Source organism: Gobius niger, assembly GCF_951799975.1.
Source record: "Gobius niger genome assembly, chromosome: 22".
Lineage (NCBI taxonomy): Eukaryota > Metazoa > Chordata > Actinopteri > Gobiiformes > Gobiidae > Gobius > Gobius niger.
In genome coordinates, this window is record NC_136873.1 from 992501 (window position 1) to 1015198 (window position 22698).

A 22698-nucleotide genomic window follows, 5' to 3' on the forward strand; every position below is an offset into this window, starting at 1 on the left:
CGCCTGATTCCTTCAGGAAACGCCTCGACCGCCCGGAGACGCCTCGATCCTTTCGTCACCAGCCGAGTAACCAACCACTGCTCCTCAGCAGAACCCCCTCCCCGCAGTGTCTAGCCCTAAGATGTAAACAGAGTCATCATGGAGGATTAGCTTCATGTGTTGTGAACCGGAGCCACAGCAGACTTTTACAAAGACACACATCAGTGTTTCTGTTACCGAAACACCCAGGATTAAAACCGGTGACAAGAACACTTATTTCAGTGTCTGGTTCTGCGCTGAGCCTTGATGATGCACAGAGCCTCCGGAGAAAGCTAATGCTAAGCTAAACCTCGAGTCATCACGTGAAAACGAGAAATATGCACAAATAAAGTCAATAAAAGCACCACACTCATAAAGAACCGTTTAACAATGATCACACACGGAGCCTGGCTTGTTGATTTGGAAGTTTATTGCTCACATTTCATCTACAATGGGTCATAGCCGAGTGGCTTTCTCCCGGAGCTAACAAGCTAGCCACGACAAGCTAAGGGGAAAATTCACTGAATACAAGCAGAATATTATGCACTAAAAACGCCACTAAAACAGGCAACTGCTTGAAGCAGCCTTTATGATGATCACACACTGAGCCGGGCTTGTTGATTTCGTAGTTTATTGCTCACATTTCATCTACAGTGAGTCGTAGCCGAGTGGTTTTCTCCCGGAGCTAAGGCACTATTAGCCACGACAAGCTAACAACCTTCACCTTCACAACATTCATTGAAAACAGGCAGCATATTATGCACAAATAACGTCAATAAAGCAGCAACTACTCGAAGCAGCCTTTACGATGATCACACAATGAGCCTGGCTTTACACATTTGTGGTTTATTACAGACTTTTCATCAACAACGAGCTGTAGTCGATTATAACAAGCTAACGGGTAACCTCGAAAAACCATTGTCCACCTGCACAGATAATGTCCTTTTGAATCGTATGGGCTCCTGCAGATCCTGGTGTCGTCCATGGGGGTATAGTTAGAGATCCATAGGGCATGGCAGATGCAAAGAGAAGCCTCCAAACAGCGGAGTGTTGTGATGCCACAGACAGCGTGTGGAGGGGGCGTGTCGGAAAGGGTCAGGGGGCGTCTTAAAGAGACAGGGGCCTATTTCAAGCCATTTGCTACGGCCATTTTGAAAGAGCAATTTTATACAAGGCAGTTATTTTAATTTACTGCATTGACAGACCAACAGAAGGTTTGGTCATCATTGTAGTGTGATATAGACTGGTGCTGTGTGGCTGAAAAAAGCAGAATACCCCCTCTTTAATAACTGAAAATTGGACCGATGTGAGTAAAATGGTGAAATGATCGGCTGCGAGGAGCTGTCCAGACGGTTCTTCCTTTGAACAGAAAGGACGAGTGTCTGAGCACCCACAGGACAGAGACACCACACCTCATCCCATCAACACTTGTATTACCACCAGAGGGATGATTTTAAGGTAAACAAGTTACTTAGTGCTGCTTTAAAATGTGAAACTAATTGATGATATTGACTCGTTACCTGCAAAGTGACACATGTTCAGCCTTTATTTGTTATAATTTTGATGATTTTGGCTGAACAGTCCATTTTCAAAAGATTCTGAGCCATAATAATCCAAACGCTAAACATCTCACACATTGCATGTAATGAGTCTAACATATACTAGTTTCACAGTTTAAGTTCCACCTGCACCTGTCCGAGAGTCTGACCATTATTAGTTCATTGGTTTAGTTGATCAGCTTTTCTGCCCAGCATTTCTTCATTAACATTGCTGCTTTACTGAAATGAAAGGATCATTATGCAACTGATGTCATCCATCTAAATAAGTCATATTTTCAAAAGCATTAGAACCTGTCACGTGCACTTTAACAGCTGTGAGGCGGAGTGAGGGAGAAAGAACAGCAGGGGGCGACAGAGGACAGAGGAATTGATTTAAGGTTAGTGCTAGATCGTGTGCTCGGGAGGGACGGTCTGCTGTGATTCCGTATAGATCTATGAGTTGGTTTGTCTAAAAATACAAATAATCCTAACCCTAAAGTTAACCATTTCCCTGAACCTAACCGTAACCTCTTAACTCCCACCTGAACATGTTTTCTCCAAATTCTCCAAATCTTAAAGCTTCTTCAAAACAGAGGCAAAAAACGAGAAGAAAATGAGGATGTAAACGCAACAAAAAAAAGCTAAAAAAGTGACCAAAAAAAGCGACAAAAGTTACAAAAACTCATCAAAAAAAGGCAAAAATCCAGCAGAAAAAAAGATAAAAATCCAGCAAAAAAGTGACAAAAATCCAGCAGAAAAAAAGACAAAAATCCAGCAAAAAAAAACCAAAATCCAGCAAAAAAAGACCAAAATCCAGCAAAAAAGTGACAAAAATCCAGCAAAAAAGACAAAAAATCCAGCAAATAAAAGACAAAAATCCATCAAAAAAAGACAAAAATCCAGCAAAAAAAAAGACAAAAATCCAGCAGAAAAAAAGACAAAAATCCAGCAAAAAAAGTGACACAAATCCAGCAAAAAAGTGACAAAAATCCAGCAGAAAAAAAGAGAAAAATCCATCAAAAAAAGACAAAAATCCAGCAAAAAAAAGACAAAAATCCAGCAGAAAAAAAGACAAAAATCCAGCAAAAAAAGTGACACAAATCCAGCAAAAAAGTGACAAAAATCCAGCAGAAAAAAAGACAAAAATCCATCAAAAAAAGACAAAAATCCAGCAGAAAAGTGACAAAAATCCATCAAAAATAAAAAGTGAGGACAATGGCATAGAGGAGAGAATGGATTTGGTTTTGGCGGATGGTAAGAGGTTAATTTGTGTCATGATATCTCATGTTTTCACAGCAGACTGTCCCTCCGGAGCAGACCATCTAGCACTAACCTTGATAAATATGCTGGAATTAGTACAAAAGCTTTTAATCTTTCTGGTTTTAGAGCTTTTAACGTACTCCGGTGGCGGCTATTTCCCCCCGTTTTTAGAGCAGTTTTAAGGTGGGACAAGCGTTTTAATATTTTGTTATTCATTATATTTCGGTTTTAACGTTTGTTTCCATTTTAATTGCAGATTTTAGCTACTGTTTTGTCTAGAGTTGGTTTTAGGGTTTATTTTGGTCACATTTGAGTTTGTTTTTGTAGCTTTTAGCTCTGCATCAGTTTTGTACAGCAGTCCCTGGGTCTTTTAGTCTTGAGATTTCAGTGCAGTAGATTTCATTAGACAGACTCACTGAATCAAACAACGCAAAACACACAAATCATTTTGGTAAGTGATTCATTTTAACCTGAGTAAAAGGAATTGAACTTCACATCATTAATGGGAAGATCCGCACGCAAGCAAGTGTTTTATTTGTCATTGTTCAGTTGTACAATGAAATTGCATTCAGTTGTTGGGTTACTCCTGCCACTGTGGGCTGACCTGAGCAGCATGTTTATGGGGGCAGGGGTAACCGGAATACTGGTTAATAGTTAATAGTCCTTCACATCTTCTGGGACGAGCGTAGCAGACAAATATAATATAAGACAAATATTATGTGATAGTAGAGATGAATATAATTCAGTTCATTCTCCATTGAACAAACATCAGCCTCAACAATGCAGGGAAAGAAGATTAGTGTCTTGCCCACATAGTATGCACATACCTCCTCGTTTTTGTTTCCTGTCGGGCCTCTTGTGCTGCCTTCACTGTGGCAGATGGAAGATGGTGAAGAGGTGCAGTGAGAGGACGGTGCCCTGAGGGGGCCCAGTACTGCAGACTACCACCTCAGACTGATAGCTGTGACCTGTCCGTGAGGTAGTTGACGGTCCATCCACTCCCGTGTCCTTCAGCTTCCAGCTCTCAGACTCTTCCTGCTGCTGCATAAATGCAAACGTTAAGTGTCTCCAAAGAGCCTCACAGGAGGGAATGTGAACCAAACATCTGTGTGGCACCACTGCGGCACCTTCATCAACAGCCTAAGGTGTCGTTATGTTATAGTCTATGGATGGAGAACCTCCTATAATTCAACCACAAGGGGGCCGTGTACAGTAAGATACTCCTTGTCAAACACCATTGAAAACATGTTTGCTTGTTTGTTTGTTTGTTTGTTTGTTTCCTCTGCATTTAACCCATTACTCGACACCGCGGCCCGTAGGGAGGAGTGGGCAGTGCTGGACCCAGGGACCCGTCTCCATGATGTGGAGCCTGACTGATGGTCACAATCACCTGGCTGGAGGATTCACCTATTGCACATGTTGTTTGAAAGCTACGCAGACACAGGGAGAACATGCAAACTCCACACAGAAAGGCCCCGTCCAGGTGGGAATCAAACCCAGGACCTTCCAGCTGTGAAACACATGTGCTTGCATGACCTGATTAGCAAACCAATACACGGACCAAATACTTAGTTACTCCTCTGATTAACTTCACAGATAATGAATGATGATTAACTAGCACAGAAAGACAGAAGAATTCACACTTGGATCTTTCCCTACAATTTAATTAAATACAGATGCTCAGGTCAAAGGACAAAATATGACTCAACAGTAGCTGGACTTTTTGAACTCTGTGGGACCTTCTGCTCTCTACCACTCTGCCATGTGCTGGGCCCCGGGACAAGAAGAGACTAAACAAGCTGGTCAGGACGGCCAGCTCTGTCCTGGGCTGGTGAGGTGAGGGACAGGAGGGTGTCAGCAAAGCTCACATCCATCATGTGACATCACGTCCCACCCACTGGTTTTGTACAGCCCAATATCACAACAGAAGTGGCCTCACAGCTGCACCAAACATTAAGGCAATAAAACAGAGCAGTAAATATGACAATTAAAAGTTCAGGTAAATAATATGGCAAATATAATGTCCAATAGGAGGCAGCGATGAGCGACATGGGCGTCCCCCGTCCTTAGACTCTCCAGCACGGCAAGGAAACACTCACAAACCCGGCAGGAGAAAAGAGAAACCTTGGGGAGAACCACAGAAGGAGAGATCCACTCCCATGGACGGACAGGCTGTAGAGACCCAGGGCCGAAGGATCCCTCAGCAGACGGGCCAAGATCACAGACCGTCTAGTCCTCAGATTCCAGAATGCAGGTTCACTACAGCAGGTCTGTAGTTTTGCTACTTAGAATTCTGCTGCTACACTTGTGCCCCTCGAAGGTCTCATATCACACTCAGTCTGGTCAGCTCTCATGGGCTCCCTGTGAGATTCAGGATTGATTTAAAATGTTCGTGCTGACTTTCATAGCCTGAAATGGCCAGGCCCCACAGTACTTCCATACAACCTTTTGAGCCCGGACTCCTCTGGTTGCACTGGCCAGAATCTGCTTGTAGTCCCTAAGACTCATTACAAGACCCGCCCCAGACAGTGGAAGGCCCTGACACTGTGGTCGCTCTTCCAAAGGATCTGAAGACATGTTTATTGTAGAAAGCTTTGGGTTGATGAGTTTTCACTAGCGTCTCTCAGGGATCCGTCTTGGGGCCAATTTTGTTTTTGTTGTACATTAGCCCTCTTGGAAAAATCATCAGCTGTTTTAAAAATGTGTCTTATCACCTCTATGCGGATGATGATATTCATTTTGACTTTTAGAGCGCTGCACGGTCAGGCTCCCAGATATGTATCTGACCTGCTGTGCCCCGACTCCTCGGGTCACACCCTTAGGTCCTCGAGCCAGAACCTCCTCACTGTCCCAAGAACCCGCTTTAAAACCAGAGGTGATCTGTCCTTTGAAGCCGTGGCTCCTAAACTGTGGAATGACCTTCCTTTGTCGCTCCGTACAGCCGACTCTGTTGATTCCTTCAAAAAGCAGCTGAAGACGCTGCTTTTCAGACGAGCTTTTAGTTGACAATGCTGTGATTGTTCCTGTAAATGATGTAATGTTTTCTGTGATCCTTTGTGAAACACTTTGTGATTTTATCTGTGAGAGGTGCTGTATAAATAAAGTTTCTTCTTCTACTTCTTCTTCTTCTTTCATTTTATAACCACATATATATTGTGTATAGTTTATACATTTTAGTTACTCATTTTGTAAATGCCAAATGTTTACGTTTACAAAAGTTTATAAGCAATTTCCTTTTTGATTTTTTTTTCTTTTCATTTCATCTTTTTTTATCCATCCGTAGTTGACATAAACCTGTACTGAAAAGTGACAATGATCAGCCAATAGACCTACAAGCCTTAAATCACACTAACTCATTATTATTTTTATTTCTGTTTGTCAGAGTAGACATGAGCCTCCTTAATCCTCATGACTGTTTCTGTCCACCAGATGGCGCCTTTGTCAAACTCTGCACTCAGTCTCTGCTGGAAAGTTCCTCTGCTCTTCACATCTCACCAGTGAACAGGCCATCACAACAGACAAGTCCCTGATAACTGACGCACGCCTTTTTACGCAAACGTGCGCCTGCAGCTCGGCCTGTGATTGGCCGCTGCCTCAGATTGACTGCACTTACTGTAAATCAGGGAGGAGAAAAAGACCAGACTGCAAAGTGTTAATGCTGCTCACGCTGCACTGACTTGTTCAACACTTTGGGGGGGATTTGGACGCACTTTTTCCAGATTTTTTTTAATTTTTTTTAAATCATTTGTTTTAATCATTTGTTTCCCATTGGCTATTTCTATTTTGATTTACTTGTGATTTTGAAAACAGTAAGTATCATCTTTGTGACATAACTGATTTTTTTTCTTTTATTATTCTTCAAAAAGATTTATTTTTTTAATTATTATTGTTTTTATTATTATTATGAGGAAAAAGTGGTCAAATACAGTTTCCTTCTGAAGCTTAATAGTTAGTTTTGTGTCCCCTGAAAGTTGTGGATGGACAAAACAAACAAAAAAAGGTGCTTAAAAGTCTTCACAAGCAAAGGAGTTTCAATCGTTGGCTTATTATTCCATGCTGCTAATATTAAGCCGACAAAAGAAACTAAGAGAAAGAATGAATTGAGTTTGAGTTCACAGTTGATGAAGATGTTGTTTTTAAGGCTTTAAGGTCAGACGTATTTACAGCTGCTGTGTGTTCTTCTTCAGAATCATGCCTCGTTCGTTCCTGGTGAAAAACAAGCGCTGTTTGTCGTATAACGTGCACAGAGTTTACAGAGACGAGCCCGACGCCTTCCCCTGCTCAGGTAAACACATCAGCCCTTTTGCATTTCCCTCGGGAGAAAAACGCAGGTACATTTACTCAACACTCTTCCAGTAGTTCTATCATTCAGTACTTTTGACTTCTGCGTGAAAGTATCTTTACTCTTAGCTGAGTAAAAATAATAGTTGCTTGTGCCAGTGTGAGTACATTTTAAAGTTGCTTTATGTCGACCGAGAATATGTGAAGTTTTTCAAAAAGTTACTCAAGTACTCAGCATTATGTCAGTGCTGCCTCTGTCCATTATTTTCATTTATTCAAAAGCACACTTCTCTCTCTTGTTCATTAAAGGCAGAGTAGATGTACACTGGGACACGACGGATACTTTCTTTCCACTTATAAACAGCTGATTTTCAAACAAGATATCCAAAAATCCCCTCTGAAAAAGTCTGTGTGACTGTGTTAACGAAATAAAACCATACATTTAAACCTGGCTCATTTTTGGGCACAAAAGGCTTTATTTTGATCTGAAAACATAAAATTACAAAAGACATTTTTTTTCATCTTCATATTTATGCCAGTAATCTACAGTTTCAAATTGATATCTCTATATTTAAAGTTTCATTTTGCATTGACTGTTTTATCAAAGTGCAGTGTTACGAGTATGAACATGATGTTTCGTCTGGATACCAGTGTAACGTCATACATCAGGACTTTGTTACATTGTTACACTGTGAGGTTGATGACAATCATGGTAAATGGTAAATGGTCTCAACTTATAAAGCGCTTTTCCACCTACATTAGGCACTCAAAGCGCTTTACAGCAAGGATCCACTCACCCATTCACACTCTCATTCATACACCAATGTACGCAGACACTGGGGGCAATGTGGGTGAAGTGTCTTGCCCAAGGACACAACGACAGTGTGCACTTTCAGGAGGTGGGACAATCATGCTCCAAAACCCTTCACAAAGTCACAAATAGCCTCATTTTCCTCTTTCATTTCTCATCATTTTAACTTAAGTAACTTTTTGAATAAACTCAAAAAGTTACTCATTCAAGTATATCATTTATTACTTTTTACTTTTACTGCAGTAATATTGTAATGAAGTATCTTTACTCTTACTTGAGTAAAAAAAAAAGGGTTTTAGTTACAAAAGCTTCATGTCGACCTAAAATATATGGAGTTGTTGTTTCATCCTCCTTTTTCTTCAGGAATAATGATATATTTACACATTAATACATATTTGGTCTAAATACTTTTACAATTTAGAAAATCCACAAAAGTCCATTTCAAAGTCGTTCACTTCCACAGAGGCCCCCCCCCCCCCCACAGCGCAGCTCTCGTCATATATAGGAACCTTTGGAAGCACATGAATAAATGTCCATGATTTGAGTGAGCATCCTCTGTGTTGGACGCTTGTTTTCTGTTCAGTTTTCAGTTTCCCGCTGCCACTCTGCTCGGACTAAAGTCATGTCGCTCTTTGCTCGCCTCCCATGCTGTACTGCAGAGCGACTTTTTCCTTCTTTTTATCTTTAGATTTTTTAGTCGACTAAAATTGCAAATAAATTTAGTCGACTAAATTTAAGACTAATGTAGTGGACTTTGCATTGATAATCTTCATTATAATCATGTTTAATGTTGTTCCTCTGCTTCATGGAGCTGCTCCACATGAACAAAGCTCAGAGCTGATCCTTTAACTAGGGCTGCTCGATTATTGAAAAAATAATAATCACGATTATTTTTGTCATAATTGAAATCACGATTATTCAAACGATTATTTGTTGCCTTTAAAAAAATCCATCAAAAAAGTGACAAAAATCCATCAAAAAAGTGACAAAAATCCAGCAAAAAAATTACAAAAATCCAGCAGAAAAAAAAGACAAAAATCCATCAAAAAAAGACAAAAATCCAGCAAAAAAATGACAAAAATCCATCAAAAAAGTGACAAAATTCCATCAAAAAAATTACAAAAATCCATCAAAAAAAAGACAAAAATCCATCAAAAAAGTGACAAAATTCCATCAAAAAAATTACAAAAATCCAGCAAAAAAAAAGACAAAAATCCAGCAAAAAAAAGACAAAAATCCAGCAAAAAAAAGACAAAAATCCATTTACATGATCTGAGGCTCTTTCAGACGCTCAATAGAAGTTTGGATGATTTTAGTCTCTCCTTTTCATTTTTATTTAGTCTGATTTTACTCGACTAAAATATCTGGACATTTTAGTCACAGTTTTAGTCTCATGAAAAACTTTAAATTTAGTTTTAGTCCAATTTTCGTCTGCTAAAATATCACTTTGACTAAAATTAAGACTAAATATTTTAGTCGACGAAATGAACACTGACAATAAGGACAATAAGAACTGTTTAGTAAGACAACAAGAACTAAACATTGTTATTGTTATTGCTTAAGTATATGAATAGGGGGTGGGGGTCAAAGAGCTTGTCTTCTTCCCACTCCCTTTCGAGCTAGAATGATCTTTTGAAATGTTTTCTCGCTTTTGTGTCTGTGTTGTGTAGCTCGAAATAAAATGTTCATTCAATCAAATCATATGAGTGTCCTCTGGCAACGAGGACGAGAAAACAGTTTCAACGAGTGTGTGTCCGCATGTGAGCACTTATCCGTCGAAATGTACCTGTAATCCATAAAAAAGATCGCCCGGGTGATGATGAGTAAAAACCGCTAACCACTTATTCAAACCGAGGACACAACGAGAGCTGAGCGATCCCTATGGGTGTGTTCCAGATGTTGCGCCTCCTCCAGAGAAGCGTGTGAGTGCAGCCTGGCCCCCGCCTGAGGACCACAGCTCTGCAGATGAGGAGCAGCGGGAGGTGGACCGTCCCGCCGCGGTGCACCCGGACCCCTCCAGAGCTGCAGTGCCCCCTCAGCCCTACTACTTCCCAGGTCAGCCAGCCCCCTGTACTCACACCTAAAAACAACCAGACGTTTTTGTATCATTTCACTTCACGATTGTGTCTTTCACATACAATCCCCCACCAGAGCCCTCTCTGGCCGAGTTTGCCCCGTACTACAAGCCGTCCTTTTGGGAGTCCGTGTCGGGGGCCTATGAACTCCGGCAGATGACCTTCAGCCCCACGGTGCTCCAACAGGCCAGTCACCTGTACCCGTCCCACCTGAGCAACGGCAGCAGGAGCGGCAGCCCACCCCCACAGCCCCTGGACTGCTCCACGCACTACTCCCCCTCCTCCAACTCCTACCACTGCATCACCTGTGACAAGGTACGGCCTGCTGATCATCATGGAGGAGGGAAAGAGAACGTCTGTTTAAGGCTGGGCTCTGGTGAACGCTAACGGTGGAGAGGATAGAGCTTTATGGATCTCACAATGGAGAAATTCACTTGTTGCAACAGCTCTGAAGAAGCAGTCAGGGGGGGGGGGGGCAAACAGGCAGGGAAACGTGCAGTCAAAGGAAAACGGAATAATGTGCAAACAAGTAACACTTTACATTACGGGCCGGTAAGTCCTTGGTACTTACAGTGGTAATTCTAGGTACTTATGTAAATACTAGTAATAATAGTGGTACTTATAGGTACTTATTGTGGTACTTACAGTGGTAAATACTAGTAATAATAGTGGTACTTCTAGGCACTTATTGTGGTACTTACAGGGGTGCTTATGGTGGTACTTACAGCGGTAAATACTAGTAATAATAGTGGTACTTATAGGTACTTATTGTGGTACTTACAGGGGTAAATACTAGTAATAATAGTGGTACTTATAGGTACTTATTGTGGTACTTACAGTGGTAAATACTAGTAATGATAGTGGTACTTATAGGTACTTATTGTGGTACTTACAGTGGTGCTAATGGTGGTACTTATAGGTACTTATTGTGGTACTTACAGGGGTAAATACTAGTAATAATAGTGGTACTTATAGGTACTTATTGTGGTACTTACAGGGGTGCTTATGGTGGTGTTTACAGTGGTAAATACTAGTAATAATAGTGGTACTTATAGGTACTTATTGTGGTACTTACAGTGGTGCTTATGGTGGTACTTACAGTGGTAAATACTAGTAATAATAGTGGTACTTATAGGTACTTATTGTGGTACTTACAGTGGTAAATACTAGTAATAATAGTGGTACTTATAGGTACTTATTGTGGTACTTACAGTGGTGCTAATGGTGGTACTTACAGCGGTAATTCTAGGTACTTATGGTGGTACTTCCAGTGGTAAATACTAGTAATAATAGTGGTACTTATAGGTACTTATTGTGGTACTTACAGTGGTGCTAATGGTGGTACTTACAGCGGTAATTCTAGGTACTTATGGTGGTACTTCCAGTGGTAACTACTAGTAATAATAGTGGTACTTATAGGTACTTATTGTGGTACTTACAGTGGAAATTCTAGATACTTATTGTGGTACTTACAGTGGTAAATACTAGTAATAATAGTGGTACTTATAGGTACTTATTGTGGTACTTACAGTTGTGCTAATGGTGGTACTTACAGTGGTAAATACTAGTAATAATAGTGGTACTTATAGGTACTTATTGTGGTACTTACAGTGGTGCTAATGGTGGTACTTACAGTGGAAATTCTAGGTACTTATGATGGTACTTACAGTGGTAACTACTAGTAATAATAGTGGTACTTCTAGGCACTTATTGTGGTACTTACAGTGGAAATTCTAGATACTTATGGTGGTACTTACAGTGGTAAATACTAGTAATAATAGTGGTACTTCTAGGCACTTATGGTGGTACTTACAGTGGTAAATACTAGTAATAATAGTGGTACTTCTAGGCACTTATGGTGGTACTTACAGGGGTGCTAATGGTGGTACTTACCGTGGTAAATACTAGTAATGATAGTGGTACTTATAGGTACTTATTGTGGTACTTACAGTGGTGCTAATGGTGGTACTTACAGTGGAAATTCTAGGTACTTATGGTGGTACGTACAGTGGTAAATACTAGTAATAATAGTGGTACTTATAGGTACTTATTGTGGTACTTACAGGGGTGCTTATGGTGGTACTTACAGCGGTAAATACTAGTAATAATAGTGGTACTTATAGGTACTTATTGTGGTACATACAGGGGTGCTTATGGTGGTACTTACAGTGGTAAATACTAGTAATAATAGTGGTACTTATAGGTACTTATTGTGGTACTTACAGGGGTGCTAATGGTGGTACTTACAGTGGTAAATACTAGTAATGATAGTGGTACTTATAGGCACTTATTGTGGTACTTACAGTGGTGCTTATGGTGGTATTTACAGTGGTAAATACTAGTAATAATAGTGGTACTTATAGGTACTTATTGTGGTACTTACAGGGGTGCTTTTGGTGGTACTTACAGTGGTAAATACTAGTAATAATAGTGGTACTTATAGGTACTTATTGTGGTACTTACAGTGGTGCTTATGGTGGTACTTACAGCGGTAATTCTAGGTACTTATTGTGGTACTTAAAGGATACTATAGTGAGAATTACAAGGTATGTACTTCTAGAAACAGTGGTGACTCTTAGTAATGAAGGTTGTACTTCTTGTTTTCCCTAATACTGTTTTATGTTGTTTTATAGTCACACAATCCTAGAAATGACTTCTGTTTGTAGAAGTACCTCATTTACAAGTATCCTTGAATGACCAGTATGTACCATAGTACATAGAAGTACAACCTTCATTACTAAGAGTTACCCCTGTATCTCTTAGTAATGAGAGATACAGGGGTAACTCTGTGACCCCCTAACCCCTAAACCTAACCCCAATTACTAGTAATTACCACTTTTAGTGCCACAATAAGTACCACTGTCATTGCTAGTAATTACCACTGTAAGTACCATGGACTTACCGGACCGTAATGTAAAGTGTTACCAGTAAGGGGGGGCAGTGCCGTCGCTCCTTATACACTCATAACGCGCTGTACGTGGAGCACCACATGCTCCGAGGGGAACCACATGCTCCGAGGGGAACCACATGGAGGCCAGTGTACAATGTACCGGAAAATAACCACTTTTGAAATGGCTAGTTAGGTATGGCTTTATAAGTAGTGTAACTTTGCATTATTTGTTGTTTAATTTTGCGTTCATTGCTCTCCTGGTCAGTTGAAACAAAAACATGGCATGACTTGTGTTTTTCTGGTGTCAGGTGTTCTCCACTCCTCACGGTTTGGAGGTGCATGTGCGGCGCTCTCACAACGGCACCAGGCCGTTTGGATGCAGCGTCTGCAGGAAGACGTTCGGCCACGCGGTCAGCCTGGAGCAGCACATGAACGTCCACTCGCAGGTACAGAGCCTGAAGGATTGTTTTCTCCCTCCATGAAACACTTCACATCAATGGCGGTGTTTTCACTTTGCAGGAGAAGAGCTTTGAATGCAAGATGTGTGGGAAGACGTTCAAGCGCTCATCCACTCTGTCCACGCACCTCCTCATCCACTCGGACACGCGGCCCTACCCCTGTCAGTTCTGTGGGAAGAGGTTCCACCAGAAGTCCGACATGAAGAAGCACACGTACATACACACCGGTAAGGCCTGGACGTCGCTGGGTGTGGTCTGCAGTGGAGGTCTTAATCACAATAAAGCTACATCTCATTTATGGTGGTCAAAATCAGACACAACATGGCCCTAATTGAGGATAATCTACTAAATAATCCTCAATGAAGGTTCTTGAGTCATCTCCTGTACTCTGTAGTTGAAATGTCGAACGTCTGGCCTCTCACGCAAAAGGTTTCGTCAGCAACACTAAAGTTTAAGCTCAGCCCGCAGACTATATTAAGACCACTGGGAGGAGTTAAAGGGGGGGTATTATGCAAAATCGACTTTTTCAAGCTTTCCATCATGTTATTCTGTCATTCCCTCATTAAAAACATGGCTGAAGTGTTGCCTTGGCACATTCACGTATTTCTGAGTAATCTGTAAAAACTCTGATGGCGGCCATTTTAGGGATAGGTTTGCCTGAGTCCTCCTAGGAACGCCCCCACCTCCTGGAGACGCCTCCGAGCCGAGTAACCAACCACTGCTCCTCAGCAGAACCCCCTCCCCACTGATGCCACAGACAGCGTGTGGAGGGGGCGTGTCTAAAGGCTCAGAGGTTCTTAAAGAGACAGAGGCCTATTTTGTCACTTTTTTGTCATTTTTTGTCATTTTTTTGTCATTTTTTTGTCATTTTTTTGTCATTTTTTATGTCATTTTTTTTGTCATTTTTTGTCATTTTTTGTCACTTTTTTTGTCACTTTTTTGTCATTTTTTGTCACTTTTTTGTCATTTTTTAGTCATTTTTTGTCATTTTTTTGGTCATTTTTTGGTCATTTTTTGTCATTTTTTGTCTTTTTTTTGGTCATTTTTTGTCGTTTTTTTGTCATTTTTTTGTCATTTTTTTGTCACATTTTTGTCTTTTTTTTGTCTTTTTTTGTCACTTTTTTGTCATTTTTTTGTCACATTTTTGTCATTTTTTTGGTCATTTTTAGGTCACATTTTTGCCATATTTTCGTCAATATTTTCTCACTTTTTTGTCACATTTCCATATTTTTTTTCCATTTTCAAGACTTTCACTACAGCCATTTTGAGAGAGACATTTTATTCAAGGCAGTTATTCTAATTTACTGCATTTACAGACCAACAGAAGGTTTGTCATCATTGTAGTGTGATATAGACTGGTGCTATGGGACTGAAAAAAGCAGAACACCCCCTCTTTAAAGCTTAGCCCTACTACTGAACGGCCCTACTACTCAGCTGATCACTGCTAATTACTGATCTGTCCTGGGCTGAGTTTCAGCCTCATTAGCATGGCAGAGCTCTCCAAGCCTGGAGTGCAGAAGGCAGGGCCAGGTGACATATAAGTCCTCCATTCCTGTTCATGGAGGGATTTTGTTTCTTCACAAATATTGCTTCTTCGTCTCCTCTTGAGGAGAGTGGTTGGTGAGGTGGAGGTGGAGGTGGACAGCCAACTGAGAGCTGCTGGTGCTTTCCCTGTGGTGTTGATAAAGCCTCTTCTGTAGCTACTAAATAGGTTAATAATGTTACAAATCTTTTAGAGAGCACAGTAAGCGCTTGGTGTCATAAACATTAGCAACGTTAGCATCACAAAGCAAACAGTCCATTTATTAGTGTAGAGGCTTAAGTCCGGTGCAGGAGCTGAGTGACAGATGCTAAGCTATAGAGGACAACCAAAGAGTTCAGAACACAAGAAATGTAAAAATACTGAGCCTCATTCACAACACGTTCTTACACACAAATTCTTAGGAAAGTTTTTGGCATTCACAAAACTTGTTCTTAGCTGAAAACGTTCCTCTGTAAGAACAAATCCTGAGAACAGTCAGGAGGACTCCAGTTCTGTTCACAATCCTGCTCCCAATTCTGAGACACATGTGTTTGTACATGTTAAATCTTGTATTCATTTATTTCAGAAAACATGTTGGCCTAAATATTATTAGATATAGAAGGAATTACAGATGCCCTATTTATTTTGAAATAAGTTGGTAATATATTAGTAATATTGATTAATGGCAAGTAAAGTACTAATGTATTACAGCTAAAACACTTTAAATGCTGCTGTGCATGTATTAACATTATTTGATGAAGACGAGCCTCCATCTTGCGACCGTGTGTTTACAAATCTATGCTCTCCTCATTGAACGACCTCCACATCTACAGTGGGTTGAAAAAGTACCCGTACCCTTCAACTTTTCAATATATTTAGTTGAAATTTTACATGACAGTCACACACTGAGTGACACACAATCATGAAGTGAATTGAAATTTGTACATGATTGTGGAATTGTTTAATGTATAAAATCTGAAAAGTGTACTGTTCCAAATTACTATGCGCAGCAGCATTTCAATACATTTTATAGGTTGTGAAGAACTGAAAATTTTAGAAGCATTAGGAGGTCATATTTACTGAAATCAAAAGCTATTTCAATCATAAAAATCTTAACAGGGCAAGTTATACTTGAACATAGGAGCCCTTCTACTATTACATCCAATAAACTTGTGAGTTTGTGGAGAGTTTCTGCTTGGATTTCTTTGCAGGATGTTAGAATAGCCTCCCAGAGCTGCTGTTTGGATGAAAACTGCCTCCCACCCTCATAGATGTTTTCAAAGGTTCTCAATAGGGTTGAGGTCAGGGGAGGAGGGGGTCCACATCATGAGTTTCTCTCCTTTTATGCTGCAGCATGACGTGCATTGTCATAGAAGACAGTGGTCAGTCAGAAACTCCACATATTCAGAGGTCATTTTCACACCTTCAGGGAGCCTAAAGGGGCCGACCAGCTCCGCCACCTCCTGACGTCGCAGCCTTGTTGGAACATAGTGGCCATTCACCAACCATCCACTACTTCCTCCATCTGGACCATCCAGGGTTGCACAGCCTCATCAGCAAGACTGTTTAAAAATGGGTCTTCATGTATTTCTGAGCCACTGCAGCCGTTTCTGCTCGTTTATGCTTTGTAGCAGCTGTTCTCTTGATCTGATGTATATGTCTGGCAGAAACCGTCCTCATTGTGCCTTTGTCTGCACATACCCGTGATGATTACGCTGGATCTTTCTTGAAATATCAAAGCTTTTCATACTTTCTTACATATTGTACATGCAGTTCGTAGTTAATAATGATGCTCTTTCCTTGTGCAGAGAACTGGCCGTGTTTTCAGGAGTAATAATCGCTGATAAATCACAAAGTCTTAAACAAATGTCCTGCTCGTTTGCATTTGCGCCTATCCAGCTTCAAACAGCGCTGTATAAGGAAGCGCCGCGGGACGTGCGCTGCCGATAAATGTTTAACAAATCTGGACAATGGAACAATTCTTCAGCTGCAGATACGAATGCAAACTGTAAAGAGATAGTAGAACTGCGGGAGGTGTCGTCCTCTTCAAAACGACACGTCGGCTTTTGGAAAAGTTACACTGCAGGTGAAGAGGATTTTTAAAATGTTATTTGGAAAAAGTATGGCTGTACAGTGAGATATTTTTTGGCATAACCTTTTTGGGAGAACACTTTTTGCATGTTATTACTTTCGCATGCAAATCAGACATTTAGACCTGGGGCGGCTGGAGCTCGGTGTTGGATTGTTTGCACGCACATCAGTTCAATTCCATGTCCCAACCCCCATGTTGAGAACCACTGACTTCATCTTTCTTTCTTCAAAGCAAAGCAAAGTCATATATATATGGGGGGCCCGATCTTGTGTTTCTAAAAGTGTTGCCGAAAAAAGACTAGACCTTTGCTTGATAACAGGGGCGGGACCACTCCCCCAAGTGTTTCTACTTCTGCCCTGTGCTTTTTAGTGCAAGAGCGGGACCCATTGATATATTCTCTCTCTCAACCACTGCTCCTCAGCAGAGCCTCCTCCCCACTGATGCCACAGACAGCGTGTGGAGGGGGAGTGTCTAAAGGCTCAGAGGTTCTTAAAGAGACAGAGGCCTATTTTGTCATTTTTTGTCATTTTTTGTCATTTTTTGTCATTTTTTGGTCACATTTTTTTCTTTTTTTTGTCATTTTTTTCTTTTTTTTTGTCATTTTTTTGTCATTTTTTTGTCATTTTTTGTCACATTTTTTTCTTCTTTTTTTATCATTTTTTTGTCCTTTTTTTGTCCTTTTTTTGTCATTTTTTTGTCATTTTTTGTCATTGTTTTGTCATTTTTTGTCATTTTTTTGTCACATTTTTTTCTTTTTTTGTCATTTTTGTCATTTTTTTGTCATTTTTTTGTCATTTTTTTTTGTCATTTTTTTGTCATTTTTTGTCATTTTTTGTCATTTTTTGGTCACATTTTTTTCTTTTTTTTAATCATTTTTTTGTCATTTTTTTTGTCATTTTTTGTCACTTTTTTGTCATTTTTTGTCATTTGTTTGTCATTTTTTGGCCGAAAAAAGACTAGACCTTTGCGTGATAACGGGGGCGGGACCACTCCCCCAAGTGTTTCTGCTTCTGCCCTGTGCTTTTTAGTGCAAGAGTGGGACCCATTGATATATTCTCTCTCTCTCTTGGGACATGGATAGTGTTTTACTCACAGTGGGAGAAGTAGTTTGTAGTTAGTCCTGTGAGACTTTAATGAGATACGGAAGGCTAGGCTACGCACAATGTTTATGTAAGAGGAGAGCGAAGAGGAAGCTGCGAGAGCTTGTTGCCCTCAGGCTACCGGCGAAAGCACTGGCCCACCGCTATTTCATAAGCGCATTTTGCAATCTTCAGGGGCAACAGCAATGCGAACAACTAGCCTGCGAGTTCACAATCACTCAAAATGCTTCATGTGGCCTTTGGTTCACCTGTAGTGCCTTTCATTAGGGCTGCTCGATTATTGAAAAAATAATAATCACGATTATTTTTGTCATAATTGAAATCACGATTATTCAAACGATTATTTGTTGCGTTTAAAAAAATCCAAAAGTCCAGCAAAAAATCCATCAAAAAATGACAAAAATCCATCAAAAAATGACAAAAATCCATCAAAAAATGACAAAAATCCATCAAAAAATCCATAAAAAAATGACAAAAATCCATAAAAAAATGACAAAAATCCATCAAAAAATCCATAAAAAAATGACAAAAATCCATCAAAAAATCCATTAAAAAAATGACAAAAATCCATTAAAAAAAATGACAAAAATCCATCAAAAAGTGACAAAAATCAATCAAAAAAATGACAAAAATCAATCAAAAAAATGACAAAAATCCAGCAAAAAATGACAAAAATCCAGCAAAAAATGACAAAAATCCATCAAAAAATTCATCAAAAAATGACAAAAATCCATCAAAAAGTGACAAAAATCCATCAAAAAAATGACAAAAATCCAGCAAAAAGTGACAAAAATCCATCAAAAAATGACAAAAATCCATCAAAAAATCCATCAAAAAATGACAAAAATCCATCAAAAAATTCATCAAAAAATGACAAAAATCCAGCCAAAAAATGACAAAAATCCAGCAAAAAAATGACAAAAATCCCAAAATTAAAAATTTGAAAAAAAAAAATATTATAATCGATTTTTTGCGATTATGCTAATTTTGTAATCGTTTACTGTTGTAATCGAAATCGTAATCGAATTTCGATTAATTGCACAGCCCTACCTTTCATTCCCTTTTGTGAAATGCAGTCTTGTCTTTGCAGGTGAGAAGCCGCACAAATGCCAGGTGTGCGGGAAGGCGTTCAGTCAGAGCTCCAACCTGATCACCCACAGCAGGAAGCACACGGGCTTCAAACCCTTCGGCTGCAACCTCTGCAGCAAGGGCTTCCAGCGCAAAGTGGACCTGCGGCGGCACCATGAGGGCCAGCACAGCATCAAAGACTAAATCACCTCCAGCCAAACCCATTGTTCTAAGGAGGATTTGAGGAGCCTGCACATTCAGTTCTCAAGAGCTTGTGACACCCACCTGCTCCTGCTGATGAGCGCTGACCCTTTCGACGTTGTACTTTGGATAACACTCATCACAAGTATTATGCAAAGTCCAAGTAAAGCGGTCTCTGAGCTCAATGCTAAATCATGTCCCCAAAGCCTGTCCACGAAACAAGAACACTGGCGGCGCAGGGGCCAGAAGGTCCTGGGTTCGATCCTCTGGCCAGGTGTGTGATCATTAGCCTGGCTCTCCAGATCTGGAGATGGGTCCCCAAGCGCCGGCCCACGCTGGCTGCTCACTGCTCCTACAGGCGGCCCCAGTTCCCCAAATTTAGATACAATAAGTTAACGTAGCTTGTGATCGTGGCTTTGGGAATGGCTGCCATACTAGTATCGTTTAACGGTACCCAGCCCTACATGAAGCGTTACTCTGAGTGCTCCAGGTTTCCCCTACCACTAAAAAATACATACAATGCAATTCTATTACATTCTGTTCAGTTCTATATGATCCCCTGAAAAAGAGATTTGTAAAGCGTCGCTAAACACCGAACTCCGGCTACATTTGCTGTTTGAATGTTGCCGCTGATGGAAGAGAGGGAGTGCCCCATCCAGCGCCATGATAGAAGGGCAGCAGAAAAGTGTCCCGCCGTGTGGTGGTGCAGCTGACCTCACCACAGTCTGCTCAGTGCTCGCCCCTCAGCATCACCATGTGGCGCTCTACTTACAGCTCCACTTTTGCTTTTTGCTTTTACAAAAGGAAAATAACTTTTAAATCCTTCTACTTTTGTAAAAGAAAAAAAAAATCCATCCCGTTTTATACAGTTTTGGATCATAAAAGTGCAAAATACACTAATAAATACACTAACAGGTTTAAAGACTGAACTGGAAATACTAAACAATACTCTAAAATGTCATATGTACAGTTTATCAGCAGAAAAAAAGTTAGTTTGGTGTTTAGTTGCACTTTATTCTCAGGGAAATAAAGTGCCATACTGTGCCATGCTTTTATACTGTATACAGGGACTGGCATCGGCATCATCTGTACCATGAGAGAATCCAGATCGAACATTGACAAATACACATATCGGAAAAGTCTGTGAGGCAAAAAATATGCAATTGTGTATCGACAGGAATCCATGTACTTCTGTGTGAATGGAATTGCGTTCAGCTGCAGGAAACAGCTGAAAACAGTCCAGATGAATATTTAAATCTTGTTTTATCTTAATATATTTTACATTGAAGTGTTTCTCTGTTGTCGGGTTGGGTAAAAAGATGCAAACCAAAGATGTATAGACTTGAATGCTCAAATGTAGCTTTAAAATGTCAAACTTATTATTTATTTGAAATGTTTCTGCGCTGTTTGTGATGTAAATGCTTGTCCTAAAACATAAGTTATAAATCTCTCATGTTGTCTGTTAAAGACAATAAACAATCCTTTGTGGCTGAGGGCTGAAGCTGCTGTGTGTTTTGTAAAATAAACATTTCGGGGCTGAGTGGTGTGTGTGTTCAGACACTGTCTTTCCAGTTGGAACAGGATGTGCTTAATAATCCCTTCAGAGGAGAACAGAAGGTGTGGACCAAGAGAGCATCTCACCGCTACAGGCCAGAGAAAACGTTCTATAACGCTTAGGAGGAAGAAGCTTCTACTTGGACGAGCTGCATGTTCTCCCCATGTATGTGTAGGTTTCCCCTAACATGAAAAACATGTATAATAGGATTCCCTCTGATTTTCAACATCTGTCCATAGAGGACTTTCAGGTTACAATAGATAGAACACATTAACTAAACAAGATGAGGCACTGTCAGGGGCGGACCAAGGGCCACCGGCTCTAGGGCCACCGGTCTGGCCCCTCACTTTACCTTACCCTTTACCCCCGGGTGTAACCGAGCTTTACCCAAATCTAAAAGCTTCACCTCTTAACTCCCGCCTGAACCGAGAGGATCTTTTTCCTCACGTCATCAGATTGTTCATCATTTTTTTGTTGGGTATTCAACTCATTTTTTTTACTTTTTTGTAATTTTTTTTGTCAAATTTTTAATCAAATTTTTGTAATTTTTTGTCACATTTTTGTCACATTTTTTCGTCAATTTTTTATTGAATTTTGGTTATTATTTTTTCACATTTTTGTCATTTTTTAGTCATTTTAGTCACTTTTTTGCCACTTTTTCATCAATCTTTCGTCACTTTTTTGCCACATTTTTGTCACTTTTTTTGTCATTTTTTTTGTCAAATTTTGAATCACATTTTTGTCATTTTTTGTCACATTTTTTCGTCAATTTTTAATCAAATTTTGTTTTTGTTTTAGTCACTTTTTTGCCACTTTTTCATCAATCTTTCGTCACTTTTTTGCCACATTTTTGTCATTTTTTTGTCACATTTTGATGTCATTTTTTTGGCGAATTTTCGTCAATTTCTTGTGACATTTTTGCCACGTTTTCATCCACGTTTTCTCACTTTTTTGTCCCATTTCCATCATTGTTTTCGTCTCAGTTTTGTTGCTATTTTCACAGCTTTTTTTTCCAGAAGCTTTTGGATTGGGGCAAAGCCAAACTGGAGAAAATGTGCTCGGCTCAGGTGGGAGTTAAGGGGTTAAAAGAAAAAGCATCCAAAAACAAAAATGTGCTGGAAAAGCAACAAAAAAGCGACAAAAACACAACAAAATGTGACGAAAACGTGACGACAAAGCGATGAAAAAGCAACAAAAACATGACAAAAATGCAGCAAAGTTACCGTGACTTTTCTAGATTTGAGCTTTCAAATGAGGCGTTACAGTGTTGCTCTCCAGTCAAGAAGCTTTTAGATTTGGGCAAAGCCGAACTGGAGAAAATGCTCTGGGTTAAGGCGGGGGGTCAGAGGTTCACATGTGTATTTGTGGAAGTGTCGCATTTACGCTAATCTGGGCCAGGCTGACCCGAGTCCAGGGCTGTTTTTCAGTCCCAGTCCAGCCCCGGGCACTGTTTGAGCTCTCTGGTAAAAACTGTCCGACAGATGTTCAGAACTTTGGGAGTCCACAATCCCCACTAACTGAGACTCCCTTGGAGGATCTGAGAGAATCCTGACGCCTCACCATGAGGCCAGAAAACAGTGGTGACACACAGTTGTTCAAACATTTAAAAGTCCATTTCAAAATACTAAAATGTACTACGTTTTGGAAGGTAAATGGCTTGAAAGTATTTAACTAGATCAGTATAAACATCTCAATTTGAGCACAATAATCCACATTTTAGTTGTTTTGACTGGTTAAGAAGTTGTTGAGCATTTGTCCTGGATTATTTCACTTGTTCTGAGATGTTTCTGACTCGTTTCGATACATTTCGTCCTTATTTCAGGTCATTT

The 22698-nt window shown here is 40.1% G+C and overlaps 1 protein-coding gene across 1 annotated transcript in view; it reads left to right on the forward strand.

The window, feature by feature from the left end:
- Positions 1-19327, forward strand: part of gfi1b (growth factor independent 1B transcription repressor) — a gene marked incomplete at its 5' end in the record, with an annotated part of 23527 nt that extends 4200 nt beyond the window's left edge. The window contains 5 exons of the mRNA XM_079581081.1: positions 9805-9963; positions 10060-10298; positions 13182-13319; positions 13393-13558; positions 19136-19327. Coding sequence (XP_079437207.1) covers positions 9805-9963; positions 10060-10298; positions 13182-13319; positions 13393-13558; positions 19136-19317 — 884 coding nt within the window. The 3' untranslated portion in view covers positions 19318-19327. The remainder of the gene's footprint in view (positions 1-9804; positions 9964-10059; positions 10299-13181; positions 13320-13392; positions 13559-19135) is intronic.
- Between the last annotated feature and the right edge of the window lie 3371 nt (positions 19328-22698).